Here is a 23329-nt window from a genome sequence, read left to right on the forward strand (position 1 = left end):
CTATAAATGGACTGCTGAGGTAACGACCAGTAGGATGTGGTCCAGGACGGCTATTTCAGTGCCTATCTCATTTAGACATGGTTGGTGCCTTGGTGAGAAAGTAGGGGTACCCTGATGTGGACATGTCTATCTATAGTTGTGTTTGAATTACTAGAATTGTCCCACTTGGTTATCATACACCAAATGCCATTTAATATTAGCGTGTACCTGTCAGTATGTGGAGTGCAGATTGCTTTGACATCCGAGCAGGACTGATGACACTTTAATAAGAACTTTGTAGCTTTTGGATTTAGATTTTTTTGCTGTGGTAAAAACTATATTAATTCATGCAGTTCTCAGGGAGCATGTGTTTGAATGTGCCAGCTGCCACCCCTCCTCCTGTGATGATGCTCAGAAAATGTCCCCTGGCTGCGTTGTGTCTATGTGAAGGACAAGGTGTGATCATGTGGCGGCCATCAGCTCCGTCCCTACTAAAGTTATTGTCTATTTGCCTATTCATATCTTTAACGGACCACCTTTGCATACTAAAAATGCATATTTGAATCATTTGCATACCATACGTAGTAACAACAGGTCAGGAAAAGTTCGTATCTCCATACTCCACAGCAGTTGTTGCCAATTTCGGTTCTCCCATGTGCTCGCCTCTTTTGTTGCTTTTCATTCAAGGCGTTTAAGCAAGAATAGAAACTAAATGAGTGGGTTTTAGCTTTGACCCTCACAGAAATGTGCAGCACTTTATTATGCCCCACATGGACATTTACTTTGTGCACATTTATTTGTGGTTATTTTCAAAGTGACACACTTAAGTATAGACTATTAACTAAATAGACTATTCCCATAGCACTTATAGCCTGAGATAATATGCAACACTTGTTTCTAAGTGGGTATTCATAAAAAAACACATGTATATAAAACCATAAAAGTGTCTATGTAATCATAAAAACTATAAAGCCATAAATAGAAAATACAAACTGTAACAAAAGAGCCACGAGAGTAGAGAAAGTCTGAAGGAAAGACAATCGAGCATACCTGCTTTGTCTTCAGAAACCTGGTTTTAAAATGATCCTAGTTGTGGTAAATCTGCCAATTACTTCTCAGATTTAATCCTTTTGTCATTTAAGCATCAGAAAACAGTGAGAAATGCCTGTCACAATACGTAATGAAATATCTTATTTTGTCTGAACATCAGTCCAAACTTCAAACCAGGGGTCATCAACTACATTTGTCCAAGGGCCAGAATTTTTCTCTGCAGACATTGTTGGGGCCGGACTTAAATAAAGTAAAGTCAAGTAAAGTAAAATCAGAACAGAGAGCAAACAATAGAGCAAAATAAAAAAATGTTAATGACTAATACTTTAATAATTGATAAATAATATAATACAATTATTTTGATACTTAAAAAACTAAAAATTAAATATTAAATAACAGCATGTGACAAAAAATAAAAACATAAAATGAAATGTTAAAGGAGAGCTATGAGATTGATTCCCCTCTTGCATGAAAATATTTGCTCCACTCAAGCCACTGGGTGTGTGTGTATTTGAAAGAGAGTGACAGAGAGAGGGAAAGAGAAGGTGGAGGGTGGACTATTGCACGTCATGTTTCTGTAAGTTAGGTTATTAGTAACATACTCAGTTCACTGCTTTGTCACTTTTTGATGCATCACTGTTAAACGCTAATAGTAAGCTGACTTTGAAAAAAGGACAAAAATGGGGATTGGTTAATCATTCCTAATAAAAGTATTTCCATCTTAATTGTTGTTTTGTGTGCATCAATACAGGAAGACGGAAATGCTAGATACAGGCTTCCCCACAGTCATGAAATTCCTTTATAAGTGATGAAATTAGAAAAACTGTTTTCCAGGCTTGGAAATGGTTTTTTGAAAAGTGTTGAATATATATTGTTTTGGCTATTGTTTAAAAACATTTCCAAAAAAATCCCAAAATATGTCTAACGTTATGCAAAATATGTTATTGTATTACTAATTTAAAATCTAGTGCTGTGACCATTGAAATATCACTAGTGTGACATGATACTCATTGGCGTATGCAGCTAGTTGACAGCAGGAATGTCGTACAGGAAATTAAATTTAGCAAGTGCTAGCAGTTTGATCATCCGCAAATGCCTGGGAAGTGCGTGCCTAATAATGTATGTCTTTGGAATGACAAATGTAATGCGTTGCAAAGGGAGAGGCAGACCCACATTGGATTTCGGCTCAGCACGAAACGTTCAACGCTGGCAACATGGGCGTAGCTGCTCTGGTCAGCCATGCTAAAGGGTAAAAGCATCAAGACAGCCAAAAGGCCACCCATTCAGACTGCCAACATCGACGCATATTTCAGGCTTGCCATAGCCAGGCTACATAACGTTACCGCTTTGCGTCAACTATATGTGTACCAATGAGGCATTCTGCTCCATATTCCATGCTGCACTTTTGCTACAAACAGTAACTTGTTTAAGGTCATAGCACACTGGTGTAAGACCCTACTTATTACGCCTGATGATCACTATATAGACTTACCTGTTTAAAACCACTTAAATGAAGTCATGGAAATGACAATGTTATGGATGAGTTTTGAAAAATCACTGGCGAAAATTTGAGGGAACCTTCTAGATATCCTATATACAAGAACACATCTTGCGTCTTCCTCACATTTTCAAAATTCATTGATGTTCTTGGGGCCCGATGGGAAGTTTCAGCGATCATTTCTTGCCAGCTTGCCAGCTCTCGCCAAATGGACGCATTACGTCACCCAACAGCAGTAGTGGTTATTGGTCTGATACAGCGTTGTGCATTCTGGTAGTTGTAGGTTTTCTACCTCATGAGCAAAAGCAAATGCCCCAGTCCTTCTCTTTCTTTATTTCTCTGCTCATGTAGCACCAATTTCAAAAGTATTTGCTGCTGCATAGACGGCCTAGTTTAATGTGAGGACCCCCTTTATATTGGTTAAATACCCCTTTAAGAGGCTTAAATGGACTAAATGTGCTTAAATAGACATCACCTTCATCCCACCATTCAACAGTGGTACAAGGGAAGACAGTGGTGCAAAAGCAAATAGGCTGTCAGTGGTTAAAAACAAACTGAACAACAGCCTTATTATCTCAAAACCATGTTTCATTGATCAGCTCATTGACTAATGATGGGGACTATGACACTGAGCTACTGTCCTTCTCATTAGGACCTTATTGGCCTGTCAGAGGACTGTCTGCTCTGGGCACACAGGGCACTGTCATATCCACGCTGCCGGTCGATTGATGGTCCATTAACAGCCTATTAAACACGACTAAGTGAAGGCGTTAGGAGTACAATGTTGGGCCAATGGGGGTTTCCCACTCCACAGCATGGTTCTTGTGTCTGTTAATAGACCCTGGTGGATTGCTGTTATCAAGTGTAACTGGCCTGTTATAATAGTGATTTTAAAAAAATACAAGGCGAGAGCTTTGAAAATATTGTTGGAATTAGTGCGGGTGCCTGTCGTTTGCAGCTATTTCTGTCGGTATTTGGTGTGTTCAGTCGGATCATAATATTTTTCATACGGCTCAGCAGGTGTTTTTCAGCTTCTGTTGTGATTTGAAGAGTTTGGATGTTTATGCTGTGTTCAGACTACTGGTGACTAAGCAACAGGCTGCAAGTCATTTTCAATGGAAGATGGTGACATGAAGTTACAAACTGATGCCTGACACTTTTGTGACGGGTTCGATGCTCTACAAATCAAAGTTGAGCTGGTTGGCCTCAACTTATTTCAGCAGTGAACCACAACCAATCATATGTTTTTGTTTTCCCATTTCCCACCCTCCTCTCTTTCCTGCAATTCCTGTTCCATCAAAAATAATGGAAGAAAATATGTTGTTGCCTAATGCTGCACTCACTTAACTACATTAATGAGCATTTGAGCAACACTAACTCGGCGACAATGTAGCTGGCCATGCCGTACTTTTGTCACTTGTCGTGTGAAAAGGGCATGCTTAGTATGATGCATATTGGCAGGAGTCAGACCCCTCAAATTTTCAGGCTCTTTCTGAGATTGTTGCAGTCTATCTAAAAAAAAATTGCGATGCATGTTGTGATGTTTTTGGCTGGGGTTTTTTGCAATGATTTTGTGGGGGCAAGCAAAAATAGTAATGATGCTATCTTGGAGTTAAAAACTATTATTACGGGGCATCGGTGGCTTAGTGGTAGAGCAGGCGCCCCATGTACAAGGCTGTTGCTGCAGCGGCCCGGGTTCGACTCTAGCCTGTGGCCCTTGGCTGCATGTCACGCTGAATTTGCGATTATTGTTACAATCGCAACGAGAGGCTGAGGAGTTGCAAACTACACTTGCACCGAAGTGCTGCTGAGATGATGTGGCCCTTTTTCAATTGAAAGCAACGCTGAAACCTCTAGTGGTTCACCTGCATGTTAACCACAGGAACCTAGAGCCAGTTTTAGTTCTTGGGTCATAGTTTCAATACTCATTTTCTGCAGTATGCACCTAAAGGAGCTGAGCTTTCTCACTCTCAAGTTTACTTAAGTTGTTCTCTGCCACGTACCAAGAAAGGAAAGTGGTTGTTGTTGTGTTAAAGCCTTCTTATATGTACTTCTGATACAAAAAATTGATTTGTTACTGCCTCAATGTCAATTTTTCTTGCGGTTTAAAAAAGGTATTTAATAGTAATGTTTTTCAAGCTGTTGCATCAAAGTTAGAAATTCCAGCATTGTGACAACACTACTTTTTATGAGACAGGCATCTTGACTTTTCTACTGTTTTCAGTCACGTGTGTCTCCTCTGCTTGTCTGCTTAACAGCATCAATTTAAACATTATAATCATATCACAGCAGATTTACAGGAACAGTGTCACTCTGTTGTTCTTTGAGGCAACATTACTGTTCAATACCATTTTTTAGACCATGGGGAAAATTGACATTGAAGGAATGACATGCAAATTTTTTTATCAAAAAATAAATATAGGAAGGCTTTAACACGACAACGACCACTTCCTTTCTTGGTTAGTGGCAGAGATCAGCAGAATGACTGTGGTAACCATTACCAATAAGAGAGTGAGAAAGCTCTGCTCCTTGAGGTGTTTGGATACTGCAGAAATTATTTAAAATAATCTTTTATTTTTGCACCTCATGTCTACACTTTTGCTTTTTTAATAGTGATTTTTTTAAAATTGTAAATCATTTAGTGATTAATTTGACCTTTTATATCTTTATGGTAAATTTGTATCCTTTATTATGTTTTATATTTTATTGCTCTGTAAAACACTTTGAGTTGCCCTGGTGTATGAAATGTGCTATACAAATAGAGCTGCTTTGCCTGAATCATGAAGCCACTTTTTTTTAATTCATTGTTGGTCTGTTGATCTTCAGGGTTTTCCAGATGTGATAAAGATTGAAACACAAGTGAGCTGAAATAGCTTTTTGTCCCTGGGAAAGTTTTTGACTATTAGCACAAGGGGCTTATAATCCATGGGACATTATGGTTGAAAATGTCATCGGTCTGCTTTGGTTGCTAACTTGTGCCGTGTGTGCCACCCAAAAAAAACCTCACCTGTGAAGCAAGAGTCTTAACATCTTACAAATTAAGGAGGCTGATTTTGGTCCCTGACAATTTTCCATTTTCATTCCAGGTTAGCGTTATATGTGTACGAGTACCTGCTACATGTGGGAGCACAGAAGTCCGCACAGACCTTCCTGTCTGAGGTAAGATGACATCCATGACCGCACCCAGTTTATAAAGCACAAAGCCAATCATTGTTTATGCCTTTTTGTGGAAACGGCTTATCTAGACCTTGGGCCAAGAGATAAAGAACTGATGAAAAATCTCCAGTAAGGAAATCAAACACACGTCACACGGGGCTTGATGATGACTTATGACTGTAAAGCAGCTTTCCTCATTAGTAAAACTGTACATACTATAACCCAGCTATAGTGGATGTTTACAAGGACTGGTGTTGTCAGTGCAAACATGCTAAACATGATAACAGAGCGTGAGGTGTAGCATCAATTTTTCAAAAGGAAATCCTATAAAGTTACAGCAGATCATGCTCACCCTGCACCACGGTGAATCTCAGTGTAAAAACAACTGATGTCTGTGGACACGTCGGCTTTGTGTCGTGTTTGTATACATTTCTTCCTAACAGGCCGCAGACAGGCCAACAGTGAATGAATGGAAGAATGAGCATACGATTGAGCTATTCCCAAAACACATTTCACATGTAAAATAAAGGGGAAACAGGACAGAGACATAACAGGAGGAAGAGAGTCAGGAAGATGGAGATCGACAGAGCCAGAAAGATGCCTATCTTCACGTCTGGGGCCATTGACAGTTTGAGACTGACTGATTATATGTTCTTAACCCCTGGACCTGCAGACATAATCCTCTCTCTAGTGGCCGCAAGTGACTCTTCTCTCCTCTCCTCCAGATTCGATGGGAGAAGAATATTACATTAGGGGAGCCTCCCGGATTCCTCCATTCGTGGTGGTGGTGAGTGTCACTTTCAGTTTCCTCTTTTTGTCCTGTTTGCTTTGATGCAGTGAGCCTGTCCATGCTAATTGTGTGGGTGTGTAAACAGTTTTTACAGTACATTTCTGAAGCAGTGAACCCAGTATGCCACATGCACAAACAGTAGCTTATTTAAGCTTCCATGGTCCGAAGGCTTATGGAAGAGCCATAATTCAATTTTGAATACACTACATTTATATTTTACACAAACATTCAGATATTCATATACTTGAAAATAACCACATTTGTTTAATTTAATTAATGGTTCTTGCCCTCAGTCATGATTAAACAAAACTAGGTTGAAACCTTGTATATGGCTAGACTGTGTATGGTGAACGTGCTTAGAGAGTCAGTGGTGTCTATAATGTAAATTTGTGAATATAAATGTTCGTCTGCAGTTTCTGTAATATTCCCAGTTGGGTCGGCTGTTGGAAGAATGTATGGGCTATCACCCGTTGTCTTTTTTTTTTGTGGGTTGTCATTTTATTTTGCTAGCAAGACAGCAGGAAAAACAGCGCGTAAGGCCAGCATATTTTTTTACATCTAATTCAGTGAATTAAAAGATTATTTCGACCAATCTGCATGGATGCTGAAGGGGTGACGTTTTTTGTTTTTGTTTTGTTTTTTGGGGGGGAAAGTCAACATCACACCGGTTGACACGTCAAAAAGACAACTGGATTTTTCAATTGGATTTTGAGTAATTGCAAAAAATAAGTGGCAAACAAAAGTTTATGATACATGTTTTGTTAAGCAAGATAATCTACACAAGTGAGCAATAGGGGTGGGCAATATGGCCCAAAAATCATATCACAATATTTCAGGGTATTTTTGCAATGTTCTTATTTTTGCGATATTCTTGATGATATAACAAATTTTTTTTTAAAAATCACTTAATTTAAAAAAGAGAATTGTTACAAAATAAGTGATTAGTGTTGCCAGATTGCCTTCAAATATTCAGTAAAAACTAAACAAAACTGATCTCTCATTTCTTTAGTTTGTGAACAACAACAGTAACTCAGAGTGAGATTCAGATTCTGTATACAATATTGATAGTTCAACAAAATAAAATCTACCACAAATTACACATTTAAACAGCTCCCAAATACAAAGAAGGTGATTTCCTTCTTTTAGTGAATTCCTAAATGACTGAGGGGTTTTTTCCACCTGGACATTTATGCTCTGCCATTTCTCCTCTAATCATCACACTGTAACCTGTGACAGGCTGTTATGATACCACAACTATTACACATTCACATATATGGAAGTTTTTGTCGAGTTGTAAGCATCATGTAGGTTTACATTACCAAAGCTTTATGACAAAATTACTTGACGACACCGACTCATGTGCTAGTCGCACGGCGAGAGGAGAGGGAGAGACGCTGTGCTGCTGCCAGAGGAGCCGCTGAATGAGTTCCCTTTGAGCTGTAACTTACTAAAAGAGTCTGAGAAGTCCACGGCCACAGTTTAATCCACACTACTGAAGCTGCTCCTCTTTTTGAAACCACCGCGGAGTCGGTAATAAATTCGCTTTCAGCCTTTCTCGTTGTTGCTGTGGGTAACAGTATGAGTCAGTATGTCAAGTCGAAATATTGCGAGTATCACGTTATTCATTTATCATATGATCAACCGATCAAAAGTTATACCGGTATTATCGTGAATAAGATGATATGGCACAACCCTAGTGAGCACCACTTGTAGAATTTTTGACGCTTAAATGCAATCGCCAGAGGTAAAAAGCTAACGTTAGGCTATAAACCAACTATACCATGGTTGCATGACTTCATGGTCACCCCCACAATTAGGCTGTAAAGCCGTGTTCTGCATGATCACATTTAATGCCCCCAACAACCTCTGTAGTCTTATTTAGCCACTTGTTAGCCACTTTTTTAAGACACGAAAAAGCTTGAAAATTCACGAGCTGGGTACCTACACATGTTTTATGTTGTAGAACAAAATGTAAAGTCTGTTAAACTGGGTTGACCACAGACCTTACTTCAGGCATTTAACCAAAAGCCTATTCAAAAACCCTTTGACTTCGAGACGAGAGACCATGAAGTGCGACCATGCTAACTCATTTCAGGATTTTAGGACTCATTCCCGCAGCACTCTGTAACATATACATCACACTGTGTCATCACGCTACAGATAGAGGATTGAAAAACCACATGTTAGAAACTCATATACAGGAAAATGCACACTTACAGTGAAACATACAGTGGCACCATAAAACTAGGGTATTTTAGGGCTGACCCTACATTTCTCAAATGAGGGTCAAGTAACAAACACGCTGTGCATCAACAACAGCTGCATATATATGTTGAGGAAGTGGATCAGATGATTGATAGCGGAGGCAATGACGTTACCAGATAAAACTCTGTCCCGCCTATTCCAGAGCCACGTCCAATAGTAAAACTCCAGCTAACCACATCCCTCAGTCACTGACTCAGTGAGACACTCTTGCGTTTTAGGGCCGGCCCCGGCTGCCATAGGTGGGAGGTCGAGCAGAGTCGCAGCCTTGGGTTTGACCAGACTCACAGAGGGCGTAACCCCTCCCTCCCCGTCTTCTCCCCTCCTCCAGCTCGCCATCCTTCACCCCCGTTCCTGAAACAATAGATCCAGATGGTTAGGGAATGGACCCCCCCCCCCATATACTCCCCTCCCCCTCGTCACCCTCTCGTCACCCTTTGTGTGCCCCCCACCTCCCACTTTCCTCCTTTGTTCATGTGGGAGAGGGATTCTTAGCAGATTAACCCATTGCATTCCATCTTCCTTTGTGTCACCTCTGCCTCCGCTGTCTTCCTCCTTCCCCCCGTCCTGTCATTTCTGCCTCTAGCTAAGATTTGACCTCTGGGGTCATCGCCTCATCTTAAGCACCCATCAGCAGTTTCACTTGTTTTTGGAAGTCGCTGACACCCGTGGTTCACAGTCACTCCGTTTACAAGAAATAAGGATAAGGCAGGAAATCACAGTTGCAGATGGATAAGACTTATTGCAAGGGCTCCAAAACTGGAACCCATAGCAAAAAGTTGACTTGTAGCGTTAAACACAGGAGGTCCTACTGAGAGGGAGACTTAACAGCGAAGGCCCAAAGAATGGGTCTGCTGCGGTGGATCAGCCTACTTTAAATGTGTTTGGTAGCTGTGGTTTGCTCCTTTTTGGTTGTGTCGGTAGTGATAAAGCAAAACAGCCGTGACATTATCTGCTGTCCTCGTTGGCTAGTTAGCTTCCATGCTAAAAACAAGGCAGCTCATGCTAGCATCATGCTAGCAGCGCCATTACCCGTTCAGAACTCAATTATGTTCCAAACACACAGAAAATATTGTAATGGTGGATTTCTACTCTAAATGCACATCATAAATTTTTTTCTATTATGATACAAAATCATGTCGGTGTTATTTCGCCCCTTCCAATGGAAGAAGATTCTTAACGCAGATATCACCCAATCGGAAAAATGATAGTTAATAGTCTTGATAGAACTTTTTTCAACAAAAAAACATGAGCTTATGTACTTTTCACAAATGGTCAACTCATATCAATAATAAAGTTGCGCTTTAAAGCCCATTGCATGTATATATTTTGCTTTATATTTAAGGATGCACCGAAATGAAAATTTGTGGCCGAAGCCGAATAATATTAGTAGTAGTACCGAATACCGAATGCCGTTTTTTAGTTTATCATTAGTTTTTGCAGATGAACCCCCTCCAGATTAGTGTTCTCACGGTACCAAAATTGGGACCCACTGTACGATACCAGTGAAAGTATCATGGTTCTGAGTAGTATCAGGATACCACAGCAAAAATGAGGCAGATGTGCCTTTTGTCATTTATAAAAAGATAAATCACTTTTCTATAATACATCAATGATATTTCAATGGAATAAATTACTTATTGACTTATTCATACTTCAAAAACAGCATCAATGAGTGATGAACATAGGGGGGATTAAAATAAAATAAATAAATGAAATAAAAATCAACCAGCCACCCTCCTCCCCTGACAAGTCCTTTCATAAGTAGAGAACAGTCCCTAAAGTGCGGTGAGGTTTGTGGGCCGTTACCTGCCACAAAGAGAGAAATGTGAATGGCTCGTTTCTCCTCTGATACGCCACATACTGTGTGCAGTGACGGACGAAGTAAAATATCGCCACACTGCCGACATTTTACTCCGTCCGTCACTGCACGCTGATTGTGTTATCAAAACATGCCGCTATTATTCGGCCTTGCTTTTCACTTATTCCACTGAATACTGAATGTGTGTTTTTTTGCAATATTTGGCCGAATATATTTGGTTACCGAATATTCGGTGCATCCCTAGTTATATTCGTCATCATGACTCAAAATATCCTTAATATCTGAAGTATTTCCGGAAAACAGTATGTTGAAAACCTCCTGACATGAATATTCTGCAAACATAATCAATAGGATGCATCATAAGCTGATTGTATTATTGGAAAATCAAATCGGAACAGCATTTCATTTTCAGGTGACACTCAGATCCACCGTCCATTTCAACTGATGGATATTTTAAAAAAAAATCCTGAATAAAAGTTCAAAATCTGTCAAGATATTTTGACTGTATAAGAAATATAACATCTTGTGTTCACTTTAAACACAGTTTAAGCACAAATTATGTACTTAAACAATATGATTAAGACTGAAATGTGCCTTGTGCTCCCTCCTTGCCCCGCTGTCGGCCATGCATGTTACAAAAAGGGGGGCGTGCCTCTACTGCAGTCCACTTTAGATAACGTAGAACACTGTGATTGGCTTATAGACATCCCATCAAATAAGTTTGTGCACGTGAATGAAGTCAGATTACAGTAATTATAGATCTACACGTCCTAGAAAAGCTATGTCCAGTGGAATGGGCAGGTTAATAAAAAAAAAAGACTAACTCATGTAAACAGACGTTCAAAGCTATTTGAAAACCTAAATAGAAGCTTCAAATGTGAAAAAATGAAATTTATCACAGTTCTAGTTTTAAGGTATCGATACTAAATCCTTTACTTTTAGCAGACTGTTAAAAGGGCTGAGCTGAGCGGGGTCCAGTCTGCGCCTGTGGATGACTGTAGTTAAGACTACAGAGACATGAATCAAGCCCTCCTGGACTTGTCTTAAAACCTTCTCCAGTTGTGTGAGTTTGAGCAGGTCAGCAGATAATGTGACCAGAAAATGATAATTGCAGTTTTACATCTGATTTCTACAAATTTTGTCTCACTAATTTACAGGTCTATAGATTGGATAAGGCTGGCGATATCCTGTATTTTTCTGACTGTAAACAATGAAGTGACCAAAACCAACCATGTGTTATTCCCTTTTACAATTCATTTCAACCTCGCTTTAAAGTCTATCACACTCCAAGCTCATTTTATAATTGATTTGCTGCACTGGTGTGTATTTATGGCAGCAGCATGGTTTATATGAGACTGAATTAAAATAAACCACAGTGCCAACGTTGATCATTATGAAAAAACGTGACATTGAGTGCAACAATGTGGCTCATTAATGTGTATTGACAACACAGACGATGCTTCTTAGCAGGATTGATTATTAGTTTTGGCCTTTTCAGGTGATGTGTTGACAGTAAGAGGACATAGAGTTATCAACAGACTGATCCTTTGAATCAAATAGAAAAAAATAAACTGACTACGTAAGAGCTATATGACCTTCTGTTTGCTTTCAAGTCTTTGCAATTAAAAATGTCCAGCAGAACTTGAATAAATTAGCTTTTATTGCATGCGTTACTGTATTCTAAAGCCTCGTCATGGAAAACACCACTTGTTTATAATGTGATATTTTATCGATCCCTTTTAAGGTTAAAGCTTTTCACTCACTCCTTCGTCAGAAAGCACATCTACAGAAACTGATTCAGTGGCAGATGGTGTTGCTGAAGGACACTGTACTCAGAAGGAACAAATATTTAAGGACCTGTGGATGTAGAATTACTGACTTGTAAATACGCTCTTAAATGGTCTTTAAAAAGTACAGTATCTAGTGTAACTTTTCACCTCAGGGGGTGGCTCTGCTGAGTCAGAAGAATGAGCGTCAGGCTTATAGAGCACCATCAGCAATATGAGACCAAGGACATGTTTTAATAAAAAGAAAATGAAGGAACAGAATAATAATTTGAAAGTGTACAAGCCTGGGTAAATCTAAAGAATAAGTTTGTTCTCTTGCTCAATTAAGGACTTACATCTGGACGTAGGTTCCTTCTTTGCACATATATGAAATGTAATTAAGTATAAGTTATATTATCAAAACCAGTGACGATTTTTAGGAGAGTATGGTTTCTTTTTCCTTGTTGAGGCTTCTAGTGAAAAGCATTTCTCCCCTGTTGATGTGTCCTTGAGCAACACACTGACGTCCTTATGTGTAGCTCATGCACTCTGTCCTTCTTGAGGAAGTTTTAGACAACTTTTCAAGATCAAAATATTCCATAAAATCCCCTCTAATGTGCTCAAGCAATTTACACAGGAGCTCAAGAGGGGCGTACTGTAACCCTCCCAAAAATGACTGTGCTGAGGTGTATGAAACCTTCCAGATGTTTGGGATCCGACATGTCTGCGTGCATCGCAGACTGCCAGGACACGTGAAGTGGCTGCCTGATTAGTCCTCTCGTTAGCCATGTCGCTGTTTCACTGGGTTTATAGCAATTCCACTAAATCAATGCACAAAGACCGATTCAATTAAGGCCTCTTAGACAGGTAGCACACAGGCAGTTAGCGTCGTCATTAGGTGTGTGTGTGTGCGTTTGTGATTTTTCCACTTACAGTGTTCAAATAGACCGAAGCAAAAGCTGTTATGGAAACAGTTTGTTTATGTGTGTGTCAGCTCTTGTTGTTTATCCTTGTAAGGATCAAATGATGAACAAACAGCCTCACAATGAGGCCATTTACCAGTCGCCACTGGTAAAAGAGGGTGTTTTAGGGATTGAGTTTAGCTGTACTTTTATCCTGAGTGTAACTGTTGAAGGGACAGTTCACCCCAAAATCAAAAACACAGATTTTTTTTTTCTCTTGCTTGTAGTACTCTTCATCAGTCTGGATTGTTTTGGTGTGAATTGCAGAGTGTTGGACATATCAGCTGTAGAGTTGTCTGCCTTCTCTCAGATATAATGGAACAAGATGGCACTCAGATTGCGGTGCTCAAAGTGCCCACCAAAACAAACACATTTGAAAAACTTGCACTCTTTCTCCAGAAATCATGGTCTGGTTACTCAAGATAATCCACAGACCTTGCTGTGAGCAGTTTCATGTTGGAACTGTTTTCTTTCTACTAAACTATACCCACCAACCCAATCATTGCACAGAAGGAAGTGTGCATCTACTGTTAGCTCACCTAGCACTACTGCACTTGCCAACATTGCAGCTCAACCAATGAGGACAAAGTCTTAAAAGGTATTGAATTCATTAATCTACAATTAAGGCCTTTGTTGGTATTAAAATGTCTTAAACAAAACTTTTAAAATTCAGAGAAATGTTTCAGACATGGGAAGTAGGTAGAAAGTCGTAGTAACATCTGTTTTCTAAAAGAATTTACCAAGTGCATCTTGCATTGCCGTAGTGTAAACAGTACCACTTAGATTTTGTTTCCACCTGCGATGCTTAGAGCAGAGGATCCACTGTCTGCTAATGAGCTGTCACTATACCCTGGACAACATAGGGAAGTGCAAATTTAACAGAAGGTGGCTATTTAACTATGAATTTACAGCATTGCTGAAACCATACAGTTTGTTGGGCACAGGGAAACTGAGATCTGTGTGGGTACATGTGACCCTAAAAAAGAGATTCAGAGCTTCACCTCAATGACGGCTGTTTCCAGACATATTTTAGGATGACTCGGGGGCAGTTTGACAACCCTCAAGTTTTTTTAACTTGAGTTCAAAGCGTTCCGGCAAAAACGCCAGGCGCCTAGGTGGGAACTGCCCATTGGTCCGACAGCCCATTGGTCCGACATCCCATTGTTCTGACCATATTAAACCCATTGTTCCGAAGTCCTGTTGTTCCGAAATCATCATGATGCCCTGTGGTTAAGGTCTGGTTAGGTTTAGGCACAAAAACCACTTGGTTAGGGTTAGGGTCAGGAAAAGATCATGGTGTGGGTTAAAATGAAAAAGAAAGTGACAAACACATAAGCTGTGAGCCTGCTTCGCCTCAAGCCTTTCCCAGCTGACCCAGAGCCGATCGCGGTGCACCATCAAGGTAGAAATACGCCCGTCGGGAGCCGTTCAGCACTGCAGACAGTTGGACTAATGGGATGTCGAACCAATGGGCTGTCGGATCAATGACATGGACCCGTCTAGAGCGCGTGTATCAATGCAGAATCAGCGAGCCAAGAGCTTAATTCATTAAAAAATCCATGGTGTCTACAGGTCCTTAAAGTCTTAAAATATCTCGAGTTCAGTTTTCTTAATATAAGGCCTTAAAAAGTCTTAAATTATCTTAAATTCGGATTCAATGGGTCTTAAATATTTTTGGTCACATTACAGTGAAACTTTTCTAGCCTGACATACCCAGTGACTGTTTACAATCATTGGACAGACTGAAGAAAAATATTTTTTTTTAGGAAAGCAACAAGATTTTGTTTTGTTTTTTTACATTGAACACATTAAACTTAAACTCTCCAAATTTTTGTCATTTTTCTTAACTGTTCGTTTTGGTTTGGTCTTAAATTTCATATGAGGTGGGATTAAAAAGTCTTAAATTTAACTTGGTTATATCTGTAGACACCTTGAAAACCTTTTCTGTCTGATCGGGGCCTGAAGCTGTAGAAACCTTGTGTGACATCTTGTGCTGTCTCAAGCACTAGCCTTTCGTCCATGAGTAGATGCACGCTTCGTTCTGCGTGGTGATACAGTTGGCAGATGTACTTCGGTAGAAAGAAAATAGCTCCTACATGAAACTGCTCACAACAAGGTCTGTGGATTATCTTGAGTAACTGAGTCGTGATTTCTGGAAAGAGACTTTGTTGCTCTAGTTCCATTATATTCCAGAGAAGGCAGACTGATACCTCCAACACTCTGCAACTCACACAAAACAGTTTAGACCGATAAACAGCACTACAGGTAAGAGGAAAACATGTATGTCTGATTTTGTGGTGACCTATCCCTTTAAAGTTTAGGCCGAAGAAACGGATGCAGTCAATGAGAGGTCCATGCAAGTATGGTAATGTAAGTGTGTGTGTGTATTTTTGAGTGAGTGAGAGGTTGATTGAGGGGGCGACACTGGCATTGTGTCCCTCTTACAATGACGCTCAAGTGTATAAGAGGCAGTTTAAGAGCGCTAGGGAGATAGTAAGAGTGTGTGAATGGGTTATGAATAGCTGTTACACATTTGCCTGTTTGCTCTGTATGGTAACCTCTGACCTCTCTGCCCCTCCATTTCAGTGTATTCTGGGATTTGTATTGTGCGGCTCCAGACCGAAGGGAGACATGCGAGCACTCCAGCGAGGCAAAAGCCTTCCATGACTATGTAAGTGACAAACGGCTCCGCAGCCACTTCTTTCCTTCTCGCGTCTGCTTGAGACACACACGAAAACCCTGAACACATTTCTGTAGCAGCATCAAGTGTGTAAGGGGAATCTTGAGGACGGGGAGAAGACACACATTTGGACAGGGACTTTAACCACAAGCTGTACTAAGGATCAGACTTCTAACATGTTTCTCTAACAGCTGTTTTCTTTAATAAATAACGTACAGATCATTTTCTCGATCAGGTGATAAATTGTTTGGTGTATACACTGTAAGAAAATGTTGTCTTCAAATTCCCAATTTTGTCTCAACAACTCTCCAAAATGATTTATGGATAATGACAAAAAGAATGAGATTGCGAATACAAGCAGACGAAATGACTTTCTCCGAAGGGTGCCTTAGAGATAGGGTAAGGAGCTCGGACATCCGGAGGGAGCTCGGAGTAGAGCCGCTGCTCCTTTGCATCAAAAGGGGCCAGTTGAGGTGGTTCGGGCATCTGATCAGGATGCCTCCTGGGCGCCTCCCGTTAGAGGTGTTTCGGGCACGTCCCACTGTATGAAGTCCTGGGGCAGACCCAGAACACACTGGAGGGATTACATATCTCATCTGGCCTGGGAACGCGTTTAGATCCCTCGGAGGAGCTGTAGAGCGTTGCTGGGGAGAAGGACGTCTAGAACACTGCTACCACCCGCGACCTGGCTTCAGATAAGCAGTTAAAAATGAATAAATGGATGGAGCTTTTATCTGCTTTGAGAGAAAGAGGGAAAGCAACACTGTCACACCTGCAACTTGTTCAGAAATTAAGTTTTTGTTAATTGTAAAGTACCAAAAAAAGGTACCATTCGTTACCAGTACTGAATTCCAGGTACCCAACCTGATCAACAGCGTGATCTTTAGCTCCTGCCTGCCGTAATCAGCTCGTGTAACTGAAGGGGTTTTATCCAAAATGCAACATAGGAGTAGTAGTTAACCTCACCCTTGGAAGATTTTATGTACGTATGACTCGTATATTTGACTCAATATATTAACTCAACACTTTCAAGCTTTGGAAGTGCTGTATTCAAATTTGTCTAGAGAGACAGTGAAATGGAGTTTTCCTCTCAGAACCTGGAGCACCCAAACTCTCTCCAGCCACTTTGTATCTCGATATTTTGGCTATATAAATAAAATGGACAAGACTTGAATGATAGATTCATAATTCCTGTCATTTTCATTCAGAATTCTGAAGCTTCAAGTTCTGTTTATCTTTTTTTATGCGTGCGTCCTTGAGGAGTTACTCGATGCCTTTGAGCGCTTGAAGGAGAAATTCTCCTTCTGCTCTCTGAGGTCAGAAGTCAGAGGTCAGCTGTGAAGCAGCCTTTCCGGAGTTTGTAAGGATTCAGTGTCTTGCCCAAGGACACGACAGCGGGGTGGCTGCTGGCCGTCCCAGATGCTCAGGTTCGCGTCTCCTGCAGAAGGAATTCTACTGAAAACAGCTCCACCGTGCCGCCTCATGATAATGTAAATGTTTGTTTTGTTCACCAAGGGGAGAAACTGTAACTGTATCTACGTGTGTGTAAAAGTCATGTGTCGTGATTGACACTGTGCGTCTGTCTTCAGCCTGTCCTCTCTGGTCAAGACAGTGTGGCATTGTGTGTGTGTGTGTGTGCTGTATAGTGTGGGGAGATAATGGAATAGAGTTCTAATCCGGTAATCCCAGCACTGGGCCGAGGCTAAGCCAGGGATTTATGTGTGTGTGTGTGCATTCGTGTGTGTGTATGTGTGTGGGTGTGTATTTTTGGATGGGGGGCATCTTTGGCAACCAGCCCATAGATGGTGGGTGGAGGGGCTCACACCCTCGGTGCCAGTGTGCCAGTTAACCCTGTCCGTGTGTGTGTCTATATAAATGTAGATGGGTGTGCTACATGGTTGCTCGCTGTCTGCTCCGAAAAGTGATAAAGCGAAGGAGACGGGACCGGTTTAATTTTGGCTCCAGCCCCCTGAGGCTAGTCTCTGAGCACAGGTCCTTTCTACTGGTTTCAAAAGAATGAGCCGGTTAGAGCCATCGGAAGAAAAAAAATATTTCACCTTACCTCAAAAGAGTTTCTTAGTCTTTTGAGGATTGCAAGATTGCAAGCCAGCATTTAAGAGGTATTATCAGAGTTCTCTGCTGGGTGCAGAGACGCAGCAGAGGTTTATGGTTACAGTCAAGGCTACTTTTCCACGAGTCCTGACACTGGTTGTGGAAGTAATGCAGAGGCTGTTGGACTGTTATCTTAGAGTGACTTGGTGGTTTGTTTATGTCAAGTTTGGGTTTTATCATCTCTTGTAAGAATCAAGTTGCTTTAAGCATCTGATTCACTGAGTAAGCTGAGGTTAGAGTTTGAAAAGCAAATAAAGGACACTTTTCCTTCCTGTATGGATTCATATCATTAATTTTATTTGTTTTTAATTGATCTGTTGATACAGGCGTTTAGTTAAGGCTTAAATGGCTCAGTGTTTTCTCTTTTCATGCACTTTTGGTCCTTCTGGGTGACTGTCTCTTGTTTCATTTTGGTTCCTGTGCACTCTGCTGGTGTTTCTATTGCAGTGGCAGTAGGTATTGCCTACTCGGCTCTTTTTTGTATGCATGTACTATTTACTATCATTTTTGTCATGCACTCAACATTAGAGGTCGACTGATAGTGGCTTTTTAATGGTCGATACAGCAACGATAGTTTGGAGTAGGAAAAAGCCGATAGCTGATTAATCAGCTGGTAAACACCTGAACATTACAATGGTAAAAATGGAGCAAAGTGCATAATCACAGAGCAGTTTCGATAGACTACTACTGTGGAGACACTGAATGAAAACAGGTCTGTTATGACATGAACAGCACTCAGCAGCCTCACGGTAAAATCAGCTGTACTTGGGACAAAAAGCCCGTTTTCACCGCAGGAACTTTGGGGTAATTTTACGGGGCCGGGGCCGTTGGTGCGTGTCTCCACCGCAGGAACCACCCCCGAACGACAGAGTTCCGGAACTTTTACAGGGGCTAAACAAGTCCCTGCCTCGGAGTAGGTACTCCGAACGGCCCTGAGAAACTCCTGGCTGGGGCATGGGGATTACTTGGTGCTGATTGGATATACTCAAGGCGGGATGTGATGTTTTGTAAATAACAATATGGTTATCGTAGATTAGCTGGGCTAACCGTTAGCTGTTAGCGATGTCTGTAATAATTCCGGTCACGGTCCGTGAAAAAAAATATTTTTTCCAGCGGATATCTTAGTTACAACATGATTGAGCTAGCAAAGCAGTTTTGTGTTGCTATGTGTGGTATTTATTCAGTTTTGGGAAATCACGATGTCTCGAAAGCATCAGCTCACAGGGACAGCTAACAGCAGCAGCAAAGCTAACATCAGGATGTCATCTGTTAAAAGCCTCCTGTTGATGTCATCTGTTAAAAGCCTCCTGTTGTCGGATACGACATGAAACTACTCCAGTTAGCTCAGTCATATTGTGACTAAGACATCCGCTGGAAAAAATATTTTTTTCACGGACCGTGACTGGAGTTATGACAGACACCGCTAACGGCTAACGGCGTCCCTACATCGCCCCGGTCAAAATGGTCGTGCAACGATTACGTCACATACAGAGCCCGGTAACTTTACAGGAACCTTCCTCCTACTCCGCTCTCTTAGTGGAGACACGGCGGTTGAGAGGGCCGAGTGAGAGGACGTTCCTGTAGTAGTTCCTGCCCCCCAAATAGTACCAGGAACTTCTTCAGTGGAAACGGGCCTAAAGTCGCATTCTATATCGCCATGCTTGCTAGCAACACAGAAAGCACATAATGCTATTCTACAACCAGCAACCTTATAATGCTCCTAATAAAGAAGTAACGCTGTCCTTCATGAGTAAACTTTAATTTAAATCATACAAATCATCTAAAGCACACGATACCTTGTATTTGCATGTGGGGTACTCCCTGCAAAAGCCTTACAGTTGTACCCACATGACAAGTGGAGGCTGCAGCTGTCTGCCACTATCGGAGCCCCGTTCCCCCATCAACAATAGTTTATATAAGGTCCTATTAATCGGCCAACCCTATGAATTGGTTGACCTCCACTCAGTATATTCTGACTTTTTTTGTGGGAGGTGGACATAGGGGTTCTTGTTATTGTTCTTGTTATGTTTTTTCTTCTTGTATGTATTTTGCATATTGCAAAACTCAGTGATAAAAAATGGCTCAAGTATCTTAAATATAGAATTTACAGGGTTTTCTTTTACCATTTTGTTGTGATGCATTCATATTATTTGATGATATTAAGTTGAAGTTAAATTGGAAAGTAAGGAAAACCAAAGATTAGGCATGTTTCTTGAATTATACACGTTGACCAAAAGAGAATATGAGTCAATTTTGTCATTTCATGTTGTGTTGCAGAGCTTGCACGTCTTCCAGTTAGCTCCATTAATTTTAACTGGCCTGCATGTTGACTGCTTCATTAATAGAAAACAATACGTCATTTAAACATCGTGTTGTACACTGATTAATTTGCTGGCTTGATTAGCAGTGTTAATTGTTCTTAAATCCAGTCCGTCCACTACTGTCGGGTGTGTCGAGACAAACATCTGGTGGCGCTAATTATCCACTCAGGTGCAATTAAACTATAGCTAAAGACAAGAGCGTAGGAACAAATGGAAAAACACATTAAGAAATATTTATTATTTTCATCTGTCTAAACAGAGCTGATGTTTGCCATTCCCTGCAACTGGCGTGTCAGTAGGACGGTGTTGCAATACTGCGGTTATTGCAACAGCTCTAACCCATACACCAGTTTTATTTTTTCAGTCAAGCACAAAAACGTTTTTGCAGTATTTCCACTTTTGTACATAAAAATACCTGGAAGGAATATGCTTAAGCCCCGTTTCCACAGCAGTATGGTTCAGTTCAGTTTGGTACGCTTTTTCTGTTTCCACTGTGAAAAGTTGTGGATGGTACCAATGGAACCGTTCTGTAGCGTCCCCATTTTTGGTCCCCCCTCTGTTGGGGTACCTAGCACATAGATCTGATACTAAAAGGTGGAGCTGTGAACACTGCAGTCTGATTGGTCAATAGAGGACAGTCACTCTGCTCAGGGCTGAGTTTTGGCTGGTTTTGAGACTCATTTAGCCACTATTCAAACTGTTTTTCTCGGTTAATCAATTAGTTGTCTATAGTCTACAAAGTGGCCAAAAATGTTGAAAAATGTTGATCAGTGTTTCCCAAAGCTCAAGATGATGCCATCAAATGTCTTGCCCACACCCCAAAAATATTCACGGCCATAGAGGGGTAAAGAAATCAGAAGATATTCACATTTATGGTGCTGAAATTAAATTTAATTACCAGACTAGTGGGTAATTAATTTAATAGTTGCCAACTAATTCATTAATTAGTTACGGCATTAGCGTGTATGTATGTACAGAATTAAATCAGCACTGTGTCAACCTTCAGTTATGTATTTAATAATTTCTTTTGATTCCCTCATCACAGTCGTCCTCTATTTTTTACCTGCACTGTTGCTCCTCACTCTTTTCTTTACACATCTGCCCACGTTTGTCACTTCTCTCACACTTCGTTCTCGCTCCTCTTTGTGTCTTTTGTATTTGTGCGACTCCGGCTTGTTCACATCATGTTTTCTTGCTGCTCGTGGATTCTCTGCGACACCCCCACACCTGCATCTTTCCTCCCTCCCTCCCCTTTCTCTTTCCCCACCTTTTTTTTCTCCCACCCTCTTTACTATATCTCTTCCTCTCTCCTTCACCCAGCGCACCAGTCCGCCCCCTCCCGTCTCTCACTCGCCTTATCGCTCACTCCCTCTCCCTCCGACTCTCCTCCTCTTTTCCTATCTCTTCCCTGACCCCCTCCCTCCCTCCCTTCCTCCCTCACCACCACTACTACCTCTATTCCCCAGAGAAGATTGATTGGCTAATCTAGCTGTTTACCCACAATGCCTAGTTGGGCCGAGGAGGAGAGGGCAGTGTAGACAGCATGAAGACAAGAGACAGTTAAGGTATTTGAAAATGGAGTGAGTGGGCAAATGTCAAAACAGCGAGAGAGACGGGAGGGGGACGAAGGACAGGCCTGGCTTTCTTTTTATTTGAAATGGAGTAACTGCAGGAGATCTATGTGCGTGTAAACCCATAACACTAAAGACGGCTTTATATTGAGGTATGGGCTATTTTAGGAAAACAATAGAACTATTATTCAAGTATAATAATGCTTCTTACATACATTCAAACTTCACATTTCTTTTATAACTGTACTCATTTATCAGTTTTATTAGATTGAGGCAAATATGACAATGTAATTTATTAATCATCCCATGTGTATTTAAACATCTCATCTGCGTTTCTAAATATTTCCAAGTACAAACAGTGGCATAAATCACTGGAAACATAATTTTTAGTACCTTCTGGTGCCTTGGAGGATGGCACTGGTATAATTTTAGTTTTTCCCGTTTCTTTAAATGTTCATGAAATATTTAAACCCAGCTGTATTAGTTACAGTTACCGGCTGTTATGCTGCAGGTTTGGCTCCCCCACCAGAAGTCAGTTCTTTTTTTAATGTTTCCTCAAAAATCCATTAAAACCAGCACACATTATCCAGCTTTTAAACAACCTCCAATGTGCTTTTTTCCCCCAAATATTACTTTAAGGCCAAAATGATATTCATTGCAGCTCTGTTTTTCCAAAAGATACTCACACATGCTTTCTGCCTGTGTTTTGCCTCGTCTCTGCCACCAGCAGTATCAGCGCTCTGTAATGGAAAAAGTGAAAAGAGCTCCATTAAACTTGATAATTATCTGTGTGGTAAAGTTAGGAAACACTGCAATGCATATGTTGCATAGCCTGATGTGTTACACGGGTGAAATAAGCAGTTTGTCTCTTTGTGTTATTTTTTTAATTGTTTTCTTTTGGAAACAGTGAGAGCCTGGGAGGTGATGTGAAACTGCAGCGGAGCCGACAACGCTACTCTTTAAAAACCACACTGATACTAAAAAAGGATCATACCAGGGACGTCAGTTTCTGTTAATTTGCTTCTGATCGCCCTGGCTTACATCCATTAACCAGTTACTAACCTGTAAATATTTAAGAAAGCATGCAACTTGATGTGAAAAACAAGCGCTCCGGTGACCCATTTAGTGTTAGCGCCACATTCGAAGTGCTATCTATTTAGAGGAGGTGAAATTTTTGTCACGGTTAAATCAACCAAAGAGCAAATAGAGTAATGGCCAAGTGTCAAAGAGGAAAAAAACACTGAAATTGTCAAAAAGAATCCTTTTAAGTACCTGTGACTGTTACACATTAAAAAGAATACATAATACAAACGGAGAATCATTTAAAAGTTTTCTAAAAATATCAGGAAAATCATCTCTG

The 23329-nt window shown here is 40.7% G+C and overlaps 1 protein-coding gene across 2 annotated transcripts in view; it reads left to right on the forward strand.

Annotated features, from left to right (window-relative positions):
• The window catches only part of zgc:110158 (uncharacterized protein LOC553590 homolog), a 64618-nt gene that overhangs the window by 5096 nt on the left and 36193 nt on the right, over positions 1-23329 (forward strand). For both annotated transcript variants that reach the window (XM_050061640.1, XM_050061639.1), the window contains exons 2-4: positions 5614-5686; positions 6409-6470; positions 15872-15956. In XM_050061640.1, coding sequence (XP_049917597.1) covers positions 5614-5686; positions 6409-6470; positions 15872-15956 — 220 coding nt within the window. The remainder of the gene's footprint in view (positions 1-5613; positions 5687-6408; positions 6471-15871; positions 15957-23329) is intronic.

This window comes from Epinephelus moara, chromosome 14 (genome assembly GCF_006386435.1).
Source record: "Epinephelus moara isolate mb chromosome 14, YSFRI_EMoa_1.0, whole genome shotgun sequence".
NCBI classification, from domain to species: Eukaryota; Metazoa; Chordata; class Actinopteri; order Perciformes; family Serranidae; genus Epinephelus; species Epinephelus moara.